Raw genomic sequence first — 12,998 nt, 5'->3', positions numbered from 1 at the left:
GAGGACAGCGAAGGAAGAGGAGAGGACGGAAGACCCCAAAAGGACTGAGTTCAGAGCTGGACTGCGCTTGTAGCTGAAGGTTCGACGCGAAGAGCTGAAGCGGACCGCCGTGTCAATCGACGCTCCCCAGCCGCCGCGGGACGCAGAAGCCCTTTTGCGAAGAGCTCCGGCTACGAAGCCTTTTTGAAGAGCTCCAGTCAAGACATCTAGAGACTGAACTGAAATCACTCAAAGCCCTCAGAACTTTACCTGAGGCAGGCTCACCGGGCGGACCGCGCCGGCTGGTGCCCCGCCTGGTGAGCTGCGCAAGCGGCGGTCTCTGCTGGCCGGCGGCGGAGCCGCTGCCGCTTTTTCTGCCAGGGGTTTTTGTGTACCACGTTGGCCTTTTCCCCTGGCCACCTCTTCTTTTCCCTTGCCTTTCCTGTCTGCCTGCCGCGGCTGCCAAAAAAGCGCGCCGTGAGGGCATCCTTTCCTAGCTCCGGAGGAGACCTGCGGGCCCAGCGCCCGGATAGACAGAGCAGGAGGGCTAGGTATTTTAACATCATACCTCCACACACTTAAGGGACATTAGGTTAGTTAGTTGTTCAATTGTTACTTAGTTAATTAATCATAATGGAACTAGGTTTAATATTTTTTATCTTATCTATCGTATTGTTACTAGTAACTCTATCCGTAGTCATTCCTTGCTGCTGTTATTTTTATGTCAGGTCTAGGAATTCTAATACTGTTTAAAAAATAGGCGCGCCTTAAATTCTGTGACCCTGTTTCCCTAAGTCACTTTGTAAAGCACAGGAGGCGGTCGTAACAGACCTAGCCTTTGTATTTTACATACAAGTAGAAGACTAGTATAGGATTTATTTATTAGTACATAGGGATTCAGAACTGTTTGCTCCCTCTTCCAAGTAGAGCTCACTTGAGTCGAGGTAGAAGCATTAGGGGGATAAACCTGTAATCAGGAATACCCCAACTCATTCACACATATATATCTACATATAAATAGGAAGATAACTTAGGGGATAACCCGTTAAAGGGAAAACCCCATTGTTTTGAACCCCTACAGGGTATTAAGACCTTGGGCATTGTCAATAAGACCTAAGGCAGTCTGAGGAGACTGTACCTATTGTTATTAAGGCAGTAGTTCGTAGATTCGAGGTATAAACATCTTTCCCACGCGCTACTTGCTATTGAGGTAGTAGTCGGACGAGAGGGCTAGACCCACGGCTACTTTTGGAGTCAACCTGCCTGGCCAGCAGGCCAAACTCACTCACCTATATAACCATCTGTTCTCCTAGGAGGCTGGGCCTGGGATAGAACGACCTTGCCCTTTAAAGAGAAGGAGAGCGTGGGTGCGCCGTAGTGAAGGGAATACAATATAGCTTAGACTTACTCCTGGACGATGCAGTAAAGGGACTCCCATAACTGGGGGAACGACATAGGCGGTTCCAGGAGTACACTGTATTGTAGTCTCTTTAGATCAAACTACCCATAATTTGGGCAATAGGACGCTAAGGTAAAGGGAAGCCAATGTAGTCTTAATCATTATATTGTAGTCCTTTTAGACTAAAATATCCTATATATTTTCTGGAAGTCTGTTACCAGGATAAACAATCAGGCATAAACAATATACATAACTGGAAGCCTGTTACCAGTATAAATATTCCGGCACATATATATACACATATATTTCACATATACATACATATATAGTTAGTAGGAATATTTATATGCAGTTCTAATTTATTTTCCCTTACAGCACACGAAGAAGAACACCTCGTTGTGTACCCCATTTGGATTCAAAGTAAGTTAAGGGGGTTTAGAATAGAATGAATTGTTAACACAGCACACTAAAGGCTACTACTCCTTTGCTATCTAATCCTGTGCTAGGCTTAGGGAACAAGGGAATAAATAGTTGTACTTATAGAACAAACAAAATAGAAACATATAAACAAGCATAAATAGGTTTAAATAGGAAGAAAAATATTATAATATAAAAAGAATCCTCGCTCTTGATAAATAAAATCTTTTGTGGACAGTTGATCTTTGGTCTGTCGTCCTTTCCTGGGAACAGCGCAGCTCGATCACGCACCCTGTAAACCCCACTGGATCAGGTCCCGTGACATCGACACAGGTTGCGGGGTAAAACCTGGGGCAGTGTCTGGCCGCTGGTGGAGAGACTTAGGTAACCTTATAGGCCTTTTGGTTATCTTTGAGCTATCCATTACAGTCTTGCATCGTTACCTAGGACTGGGATCCAGGTCTCCAACCTACCTCCCATAAGAGAGCCCTAATCGCTAAACTCCAGAATCATTCCTACTCTCAGCCTGGCCCCAGGATTCTCCTACTGCACGTAAATATGGTTATGGAGCCAGAGAGTGGGAGCACAGGAGAATGATGCTGCAGTCCAGTGGGTAGGGCACCCATGAAGGAAGTGGGAGACTCAGGGCCCAGTCTCCCTGCTCTAATCACACTTGCATTGTTTGGCCAATAGGAACACCTTCCACGGGAAAGGCAGCGAGCCCTGCCTCAGATGATGCCATAGCTTAGTAGTTAGGATGCTTCTTGAAAGGCGGGAGTCCCCCTTCAAATCCTCACTCCCCTTTGGGGTGAGGGGAGAGGACTGAATGTGAGGCTTCCACAACCCAGGTAAGTACTCTAACAGCTGGGCCAAAAGCTATAAGGTGGGCACTGCTGCTTCTTCCCCACCTCCATTATGTGTGGAGTGAGTCGCATGCCTGAGTCATTCCTGCAAGAAACCCCACAGGCACCTCAGGTTCCTGACTCTGCACGGCTGGTTCTTATTTGGGGATCTCTAAGCAGAGTTTGATGTCTCCCTGTAGCCTGGTCTTAGATGTCTGTCACCAAGAGATGGAAGGGAGTGCAGCTCTTGTCATCATCTCCCACAGACTGGCTTGGGCAGCTCCAACCTGAAGGGCCGGCTTTCGCCCGTTGCATTCAGAGGTGCTCTCTCACCCTGTGCTCTGGACAGGGAGCCTCAGTGCCTAACTCAAGCTTTGTGGAGTGCAGTGTTGTTTCAGTGATTTCCTAGGTGCCTAGAAATTAGGTGCATGAAACTGAGCCTCGCAATGCCTCAGTCCCTTTGTGGACCCTCATCTTTATCACATATTCCTATGGCACTAGTACTACGAGGGGCTAGCCACAGCAGTAGCCCTTACAACGGGGGAAAAGAAGATACTACTTTACCCATCCTGTCTCTCTAATATGCAAATAGTAAAATAATAATAATAATAATTAGTTTTAGCATCACATCATGCACTAGTTGAAATCAATGGCAGATCTCACATTATAAACAGTGAAGAATTGGGCCAAACTGACAAATATTTTTGCAAACCAAACACACACACAAATCTCAAGGCCTCTCTCCACGCTATTTTAAATTGCAGCCATGTTGGCTGTAGCATTGTCGGAAATGTACATTTTTTTTCAGCACAGCTGAACTTAAAAATAAAATGAATAGCTTTTCAAAATGTAATAATAAAAACAATCACCTCTGAGGAGACCCAAGCAAGGAAAATCAACTCCAGAAATGAAAGGTAAGTGGAGCAGAGGGGTATGAGTGAGAGAGACAGATGATAGGGTTTTACTTTTAAGTGGTCTGCAACATTAACAATGGCAAGGGTTTCTAGGTGCCCGCCATAACAAATTCTTGTAACACCTACAACAAGGAAATAAAAGCTGAACCGCTGTCTCCAGCTTACAGATGGGAGACAGAAATTAAGTGATTTTCCCAAGGGCCCAGAAAGCCAATGGCATAGAAGAATTCAAGAGTTTCTGGCTACTTGCCTAGCTTTCCACAGCAATGAGTTAGTAACATCTGATTCAAAAGGTGCAATATTGCTTACTTTTGTAGGAATACCAGCTCTTTCAGCTCTTCTCAACCCTTCTACACCTGACTTGTTAGAAATGACGAGGACTATCCGTGCATAGCTGGTTGATTTTTTTGTGCTGGTTATTAGGGCTTCAAGGTTTGTGCCTAAAAATTAAAAAGAAGAAAGAAACACCAAGCATTGCTTAGAGAGTAAATACACTGAAAATTCTCAGACGGCTTTTCAAACAGCCATGTAAGAAGGGCCTGAGACAAGGTGTGTCCCTCCATTGACTTTAGTGAAACCAGGCTTGGACTCCTGCTGTATGTGTGAACGTGACATGGTTTCATAAGTTATGCATTTGTGAAACAGACTTTCCAGTGCATGAACTGTGCTGCATTTCTTACATTAGGGGGCTGCCCATATGTCTGTAAAACTCAGAGGGAAGTTTGGTCTGTTTCACAATACAATGCTGCATCCTTCTGAACAGCTGGTTGGTCATCTGAAGCTGATATAGGCAAAAGCTACACGTGTAGGTGTATCTCACCAAGAGCTGGCAGCAGTGAGTAATTCTCATAGCAGATCCCATTCAAAACCATCTTGGGCAAAAATCTATTCTGCCTGCCCTGACAGGCTGCCCCCTGGTGTTGATCCCTAAGCACCTGACTGAAAGCCCACTGAAATCCATTGAAACACTTCTAGTAACTTGAAGCAGTTTTGGTTCAGGGCCCAAGTTTCTTGTTCAACAGCCCATGCTGTCCCTTGTAGTAAATAATGCAAAAGCCTCACCTGTTCCAGAGATAAGAACAGCCACCTTCACTTTGCTTGTCTGGGTTTTGTCTTGGATGCAGTTGTGGAAAAACTGTAATTTATGTGATTGCAAGGCTCGAAGCAGATTATTGACTTCAACACGGGCAGATTCTTAATGAGAGGAAAAACATGTGTTACATGTAAACAAACAGAAATATGGAGGTATAAAAGGATTTCAGCACATCTGAGAATCAGACCCACAGTACTTTTTGTTTTTCTCAGTTTCAAAACTACCATTCATTTATCAAACACTGCTAAGCAAGTGTTTTTTGTATTTGTAACCAGAGTCCTCAGGACTATCACTAATGCATCCCTGAAGCAAACGCGATAAAGTGGTATCTATGGACCAAGTTTTCCGCTAACATCAGTGTAGCTTCACCGATTTATATCAGCGGGGGATCTGGCCTTACGTTCCTCTAGATAAATGAGAATCCAGTACCTGTGCATCGGGAGAAGACTTTTCCAATCAGCCAGGCTTCCTCGTGCCTTTGTACATCCTTCAGAACTTGCTGAGCCAGTTCCTCCTCTACCACCAAGATGGCGCCGATCCCACAATTAAACGTTCGGGCCATCTCCTCTTCTGAGAGGTTCCCCTCTTTTTGGAGCCAGGAGAAGATTTCAGGTATCTGCCAGCTGTGAGCATCTGAAAAGGGCTAAAGCTGTAAATGCTTGTTGAAGTACAAAACAAGCGTTTAATAGGAATGATTGTCTTCACATCAATCTTTTGGTTCCTAGAATAATCAAGAACCAGAATTTCTGGATGGAATTACAAAGGCAAAGATGCTTAGATCTGGAGCAGTCTCAGGTCCAGTGATTTCTTTTGTGATGTAGAAGAACTAGATTTAATTCCCAATCCATGTCTTGTACTGCTTCAGTCAGTGGGGTCTGAAATGTTGGAAAATGAATGTACGAACTGAATCAGGTCACTCAACTGTGACCCATTAGTTAATATATACAAGGTGCCTTTGAGGATACTTTGAAGGTACTCTTTATTAGTCACACTCTACTGAGGGATGACAGCTGCAGTGGTAGAAAGGGTATAAAATGAGGGAGGGACCATCAAATTCCAACAAACAGATCCCTTTTCCCACTGGCAAGAATTCATTGGCCCATAGCACTGCTGAACAAGCCAGTTAAGAGAGCAGGCTTCTTTTGATATACAGTAGACCCTTGATTCACATGAGGGTTCCGTTCCATGCACCCTCACGTAACCCGAATTTCGCATGAGTCGGGGGGCGGCTTTTTCCTCGGTGGAACGCCCATTCTGCAGGCAGGGAAGCAGCAGAAAGGTAAGTCCTGGGGTTGCGGGGCAGTTGGGGAGGGTTAAGCCTGGTGGTGAGTTTGGGCTGTGGGGCGGGGGGTAGGAGGGGTTAGGGCTGCAGGGGGGTGGGGGGTGGAGTTGAGTCAGAGCTGGGTGGGTGGGTGAGGATAACAATGATGGTTGAACCTGGACAGGGGGTTGAGCCAGAGCCGCGCATGGGGATGGTGAGCCGCAGCCCTGCTTCAGGGGTGAGCTGGGCCGCAAGGGGTTTCAACTGGGGCAGGAGAATGGAACCGGAGCTGCGGATGGGGGGTTTGAACCAGGGCGTTGGGGGGTGGGGCTGAACTGGAGCCGCATGCAAGGGGGTTGAACTGAGCTGGGGGTGGGGAGGATTGAACTGGTGCCACGTGTGGAGGATTTGAACTGGGACCAAAAGGTTTGAACCAGGGCAGGAGGCTGGAACTGGAGCGGTGCACAGGGGGTTTGAATAGGGATGGGGGGGTTGTGTTGAGGCAGAGCTGTGCATGAGGGGTGGTGTGCCAGCAGGGGGTTTGAACTGGGGCCATGGGCATTGAGCCAGGGCTGGCAGGGGAGTGAGATTTTGAGCTGTGTTTAACTTGCGTTAATGCGAGTCAAGTGCAAGTCAAAATCGCGCATTTCAAGGGTTTACTGTATTATATTTAAAATGGCATGTCCTGGATTTCATTAATTTATCTCTTCTGTAAACTAAAATCACTTGAGTACTATTAAAAAAAACAGATTTGACTGTCTCGGTGGAAAGGAAGTACAATTTACTATTTGGAACAGGAAGTCGTGAGTTTTCTTTTTGATTTTGCACCTGGTACAAACACTATGTGCTCTTGAACAAGCTGTTCTACTTTGTTATGCCAACAGGTGCTTGCTTGTATAATGGGAATAATAATATCCCAGTGGGTGATTATGAGGATTAAATAATGTACATAAAATGGTTTGATGTACATATTAAGGGAGTGTCAAAGTACAAAGTATGTTTATGACTTCTTCTTCCTAACATCTAAACTACTAATTGCATCCTAAGGCACAGCAAAGATCTCTCAATTTAGAATGAATGGAGCTTGTGTGAGGTTACAGGAGGGAAGCAATCCTCTTTTTGTTGTTTTTAAATCATCTGGTAGCTTAAATAAATAAACTCAACCCAAAACATTCTGATTTCAAGGGAGGAGAGATTGCAATCTTAAGGCTACAAGGCACTTTGCAGGTATTTTGAGTGAAAGAGGACATTCAATAAAAATCTAATAAAAATAAGCCATGTTCTAGACAAGCAAATATGAGACTTGAGGGAAGTGTGAATTTACCTTATAACAAGGGTGGGCAATAATTTTTAATGGGACACCACTCCCAGAATCTGTTAAGCAGTCAAAAGCCTGCACTTTCTTTCATACTAATGCAGGGGGTGCGGGATCTGGGACAGAAGCTGGGTATAAGAAGGAGCTCTGGGTAGGGGAGTGGGATGCAGGATGGGGCTGTGGCCTGGGCCAGGAGATTGGGGTGCAGGAGGTGCTTTGTGTGCAGGAGAAGATTCTGACCTGGAAGAGACGTGTAGGTGGTAGCCCAGAGGTTTGGGCTGTGACCTCTGACAGGGGTGCAGTGGCTCTGGGGTGAGGGAGGAGGTGAGGTGCCAGGTGCAGACTCTAGCTGGGAGGTGCTTAGCTTAGGTGGCCCAGCAGACTCTTGGGCAGGCTTTCCGGCTGCTGCAGTCCCACATGCCTCTCAAAGCGGCCTGCTGCTAGGGCCAGCGTGTGTGTCTGTGCTGCATGCACCTGCAAGCAAGGCCCACGCAGGCTTCTGACTAATGGGAGCTGCGAGGACTGTGCTGGGGCTAGGAGCACCGTGCAAACCTCCCAGCCCTCCAAGGGGTGCACGGTGTGCAGACAAACACACTGGCCTCATTAGCTGGCTGCTTTGAGTGACACGCAGGGCACGGCAGGCAGAGAGCCTGCCTAAGGGTCCCATTGAGCTGCAGGACATTGGTGGCCCAGAGTATGGTGGTGGGCTGCACCCAAATGTGTGGCGGGCTGCATTTCGCCTGGTCCTACCTTATACCACATTGATGGGCTTTTCAGGTCCATCCCACAAATATATACCCCCAACTGCCCATTGTTATATTATGTCCCTTTTGTTTCCTTACCTAACACTACACCATATGGTTCTGGGAGAACTCGGGGGATATTTTCCAACAGACCCCCTCCAGTGATGTGGGCGTAGGCCTTAACGTGCCCCGAACGAAGGACAGGCAACAGACTTTTACTGTAGATTTTAGTCGGGGTTAACAATAGTTCTCCTGTGAATGTAAAAGGAAAAAAGACTAATTACACCATACAAATAAATGTCCGTCAAATTAAAGCAAAGGAAGCCTAAAAACATTCATTTACCAGTCATTGAAAAGCAACCACTATATTGTAGAGTAAATTGAATTGGAAAAACGTTTTGCTCTAATTCCTGCAGTATACACCAGTGTTATTACCCATTTCCCCCACCCGAATGTCTTTCAGTATATTTAATTAAGAGAAAAGAAAAAGGAGAATAGAGCGGAGTAACAGTGGCATAGTTAAAAAGAAGCTGTGTTGGGAAAACAGTGACAATTGGTTACACTTCAGGGGAAGACGTATTTGTATTAAGATGGTACCTAATGTCAGGTCAGCAGAGCCACCCACGGATGAAGTGAAATCTAAAGATGACTTCTCTACTATCTTCCTTACAAGGCTAAACCCATTGCTGTGAACCCCTGAGGAAGCGATTCCAATGACAACATCCCCATCAGCAACCTTCTCTAGTTGTGGAAGCATCTGTCCTCGTTCCACAGCACCAACTGCAAAGCCAGCAAGGTCATACTCCCCAGGCATATACATTCCAGGCATTTCAGCAGTCTCTCCTCCTGCAGGGGACAGGGAAGGGGAAAGTATGGGTGTGAAAAACATTGCAACCAATGCACACCTGATTTTTACATGTTTCCAACCTGATGCAAATGACTGCACACATATAATAGGGCGCAATGTTTATGGCTTCCTGTCCATATCAGCCAGAAAACTCTGAAGGCTACAACATTAAAAAAAAAAAAAAAAAAAGAGACTGGTATGAACAAAAAAAAGACAAAAAACAGCATTTGTCATGGGGCTGAAGCTCCTGTCACTTCAACTGATGACAAATAAATGGGAATGTCAGGAAATCCCAATTTCTGATAGCCAGAGTTAAAATACTTGTTTATATGGATTTTTCTCCCTAGGGTTTGCTATCTATGAGCTAATCTGGCTTCCATCCCAAGAGCGTCTGAAAACAGAGACCACCTCCTGAGCATGCAGCCTTAGTGAAAATTAAATCTATTCCTTTACTCAGCAAAAGATAAGTGCTTAGATTAGCACCCCGGGATACAGCTCTGCTACACCAGGAACTGTATCCAAGGATGCTCAATGCAGGAAATAATTGATTGCTTCACTTGCCTTCCCAATGGTTTAGCATATCCAGACAGCAGCATTGCTGAGCAGAACCAGGCAGGCATAGACATACACAGAATGCCTAACAGGCCTGGTTGGAGCAGTACACTCTGACATGTCGATACCACAACGCCCAGAACTGTTGCTCAGAGGTTTTTCAATAACTTTTAAACACATGCTACTGCCTTGTGGGATGGAGTTAGCAAGGCTAGCTGAATCAGTGCAGCTGCAATGCTGTGGCTTGTAGATTGCATCATTTGACCCCCATCTCAGCTGAAGGCCTTTTCCTAGGTGTTGCGACCCTTTTGTATAAATAAGCCTGGCAAAGTGTGGAAGACAGCTGTTGTGTGGGGATGCAAAGGGCAGCAAGGATGTTATAGTTTGTTGTAACTTTTTATTTTTTTGCCGACTGTAGACAAGACATGAGGTGTTCAAAAGTAGCTCTCTCATGTAGCAAAATGCTTAGAAAAGTTAGTGATTTTAATAGGTCTGGTGTGTCTGCTGTGCAGGATATGGGGAAATCACACAGTGCAGGGGACTTACTGCTCAAGAAGTGTCACACGGCACACTGGAATTCATGTGTAAAATTTGACAAGTTTCCCTTATTTATTTATTCATCCCCTATCCTCTAATACACGAAGGAAAGACTTGACTCCTGAGGACCCCAGATGTTGTTTCTAAGGTCACATCAAGTTAGACTGATGTTTAAAGCTGACCATGTGAGCACAAGTGTCCCCACATTGGAAGCTCCCTGGATTTAACTAAAACAGCATAAAAACTGATTTAGTTAAATCACCTGCACACAGGTAACTCAGTTCTATTTTTCAAGGAAAGTTACTGTTTTCCCAATTGTAGTTTTAAAACATATGTAATGCAGGGTAGTAAAATCAGATAAGCTTACCTCTAACTGTGGTTTAAGGTTTGTTTTAAAAATGTATTAAATTTTGCTCCTTTATTTTTTACTGGGGGGGATAATTACTTCTAAAAGGAGGAGATAGGTAAAAACAGAGAGAGCAGGACTTTGTTTTCTTATTTTTATCATTCAAAATTGAAAGCCTGCATTCTGTTACTTTTATAAAGTAAGGATTCATATTATTACTTGGACAAGGCAAGAATCTCTAATAGAGTTTGGAACACATAAATAAGTTGAATGACATTTAAAAGTTATATTTTTGTAAAAGTCACAAGTGAAAATGAACCACTATATTAATTTTATGTAAGATAAACTTCAAAAAACATGATTACCTAGTATAATGAGTAAGAAGGAAAATGCTTATACAGGTTGAACCTCTCTCATCCAGCAACATTTGTAGTCTGGCATGATTTTTGTTAGCTGGATGAGCACTTATCATGGGTGTGGCCAAGTTTCCCATGGTCTCCTAAAGTTTGTTTCCAGCCACCAGTCTTGGCTCTCAGTGTTCTGTGCTGTTATTTAGGTATAATTTACCCTTAAATGTCTTTTTAACAGCCCAGTAAGCAGTGGAAATATTGGTGATGCTGCTAGACAATATTGCCCTCCTGTGGTCCAGTAAATTCTTTCATTTGGCTATGGTCAGTCCACAAGGGTGCTGGACTAGGGAGGTTCAACCTGTACCTGCAGCTTAACATTTTGTGGTTAACAGATTTTAGGAAAATACAGATATTCCAAATACTGAGTCTTCATCAGAAAATAAACGTGCCTCTTCAGCACATTCATAAATCGACTTGAAATATAGAACTAATTCACATATATGAACTGCTAGAAGGAAGGGCTTTATACATTTCATGTTTATGAAGTTAAATGAAGGGACAGAGAAAGAAATTTCAAAAAGATGGATTCTGGAACTACTCGTGGCATTTGTGAACAAACAGCACCTGCTAGGAAGGTGGATGGAAACCTCATAAGGCACAGAGAGTTAATGAGAGTCTCATCAAATTTGGTTTACAGTTCTTCTAAAGACAGCATGGACACAAAACACTAAAAAGCAATTTAAAAAAAAAGTGCAGCACACAAATTTTCAAATCCTGTACAGGAAGGGAGTGCACATACCCAAGAGAGCGCATCCTGCCTTTTTACAGGCTTCAGCTATTCCTGCAATGACTGCTTGAGCCACTCCAACATCCAGTTTCCCACAGGCAAAATAGTCGAGGAAGAAGAGGGGCTCTGCTCCCTGAGCCAAGATGTCATTGACACACATGGCCACCAAATCCTGGCCAATGGTGTCATGTTTCTTACATACTTGTGCAATCTGTAACAAGAGATCAGTTTGTAATTTTTATATGAATTACAAACAACGTCTGAGATGCCTAATAACAGTCAGGCATCAATACCGCGTTTTGCAAGAGGATACTTTCAGAAAAGCCTCTAAAATTGTCAGTACCTTCAAATTAGCATGTATCCTTTCTTGAAGGCTCTTATTTTTGTGGAGAGGAAGATTACCTGTGTTTTTCATAAGACGAGTCACATTTTAGGAAAATTCAGGAAACGAGACTTTTTAGGGGCAGAGAATGAACAATAAATAAAACAGCATAAATTGAAAAAATGGTAATTTCACTTCTAGGGCACCTCTCATTAAAGGGTCTCAGCATTTTGCAAACATAGTTGAGAATCACAGCACCCATCTGGGGGAGGAAAAGAACCCTATCATCCCTATGTTAGTAGACTGAAGAAGTTGAGCAAAGAGTGTTTAATGTCAAAATGATCACATTTGTGTGTCTAAGTCTTGGAGCCTATATCAGTATTCAGGCCCCTAAATAAGCAGCCTGCTGTACTGCCCTCCTCCAAACATTAAAGCACAGTTAAATATCATGCAGTTTTAAAACAAATAATACGTTTTGGCTGTTTATTTGCATTCATAGTTCTGATTCTTTAGGTTACATTCAGGTTACAATTTCAAGCTATTTTCCACAACCATCTGTGCTGGAAACTTACTACAACAATGATCAAGATTGACATTCTCTCATAATCCTCTGCCTCCCGGAGCTAGGGCTTTAAGTAAAATATCAGTCATGATAAGATCTATGATAATATCATGACAGTTGATACTATTGAGATTGATTTCCAAGACACTAACCACCCATCACTCCCATAGAAATTAACACAGGGTGCCCACTTGCTGTGAACAAGTGACATAAGATTTTAGTAAGTCAGCAAAAGTGATTGAGTTATTGTGACAGAGCAGGGACTTTACAATATTTTGATTCTTTGGACTACATTTTTCTGGACCAAGCAGCACATGTACAAGAAACTTTTGCCTTATTTCTTAAGCAAAAGAATAAAAATGATCAAGCAAGTTCCAAAAAAGAGTTCTGATAAAACCGGATCACTATATTGATTAGAAGCCGTAATAGTAATGCAGTAGCATGCAGGATCCCCAGTCAAAACTGAGACTCCATTGTGCCATGCAGGCCACAAACACAGAGTAAAAGATGGCTCTGCCTGGAAACATTTATAATCTAAAAATCGGACAGGACACAATAGGTGTAAGGAGGGCAGGGCTCAGGGCAGAAGTAGTGGGCAGAGCACTGCTTCCCAGTAATTGCCTTTTCCTGGCTTGGGTAAGGACTGCTCCTGCACACACACTCCTTGGCTGGTGAGGAGAGTTTCCCCTCCTCTTTCAATCTATATTAACCACTGGAGGGGGTGGTCCCCTT

The 12,998-nt window shown here is 43.9% G+C and overlaps 1 protein-coding gene across 3 annotated transcripts in view; it reads right to left on the bottom strand.

The window, feature by feature from the left end:
• Nucleotides 1-12,998, bottom strand: part of GART (phosphoribosylglycinamide formyltransferase, phosphoribosylglycinamide synthetase, phosphoribosylaminoimidazole synthetase) — a 70,069-nt gene that overhangs the window by 9,568 nt on the left and 47,503 nt on the right. Inside the window, exons 15-21 of one of the 3 annotated variants that reach the window (XM_074996708.1) lie at nucleotides 11,395-11,593; nucleotides 8,561-8,809; nucleotides 8,063-8,215; nucleotides 5,074-5,277; nucleotides 4,614-4,745; nucleotides 3,861-3,991; nucleotides 250-489 (exon numbers count right to left, since the gene is read on the bottom strand). In XM_074996708.1, coding sequence (XP_074852809.1) covers nucleotides 250-489; nucleotides 3,861-3,991; nucleotides 4,614-4,745; nucleotides 5,074-5,277; nucleotides 8,063-8,215; nucleotides 8,561-8,809; nucleotides 11,395-11,593 — 1,308 coding nt within the window. The other 2 variants (XM_074996726.1, XM_074996717.1) reach the window with 2 other exon arrangements.

Source organism: Carettochelys insculpta, chromosome 1 (assembly GCF_033958435.1).
Source record: "Carettochelys insculpta isolate YL-2023 chromosome 1, ASM3395843v1, whole genome shotgun sequence".
Classification (NCBI taxonomy): Eukaryota; Metazoa; Chordata; order Testudines; family Carettochelyidae; genus Carettochelys; species Carettochelys insculpta.
Note: the sequence above shows the minus strand (reverse complement) of the source record. Positions and strands in the feature narration are given on the sequence as shown.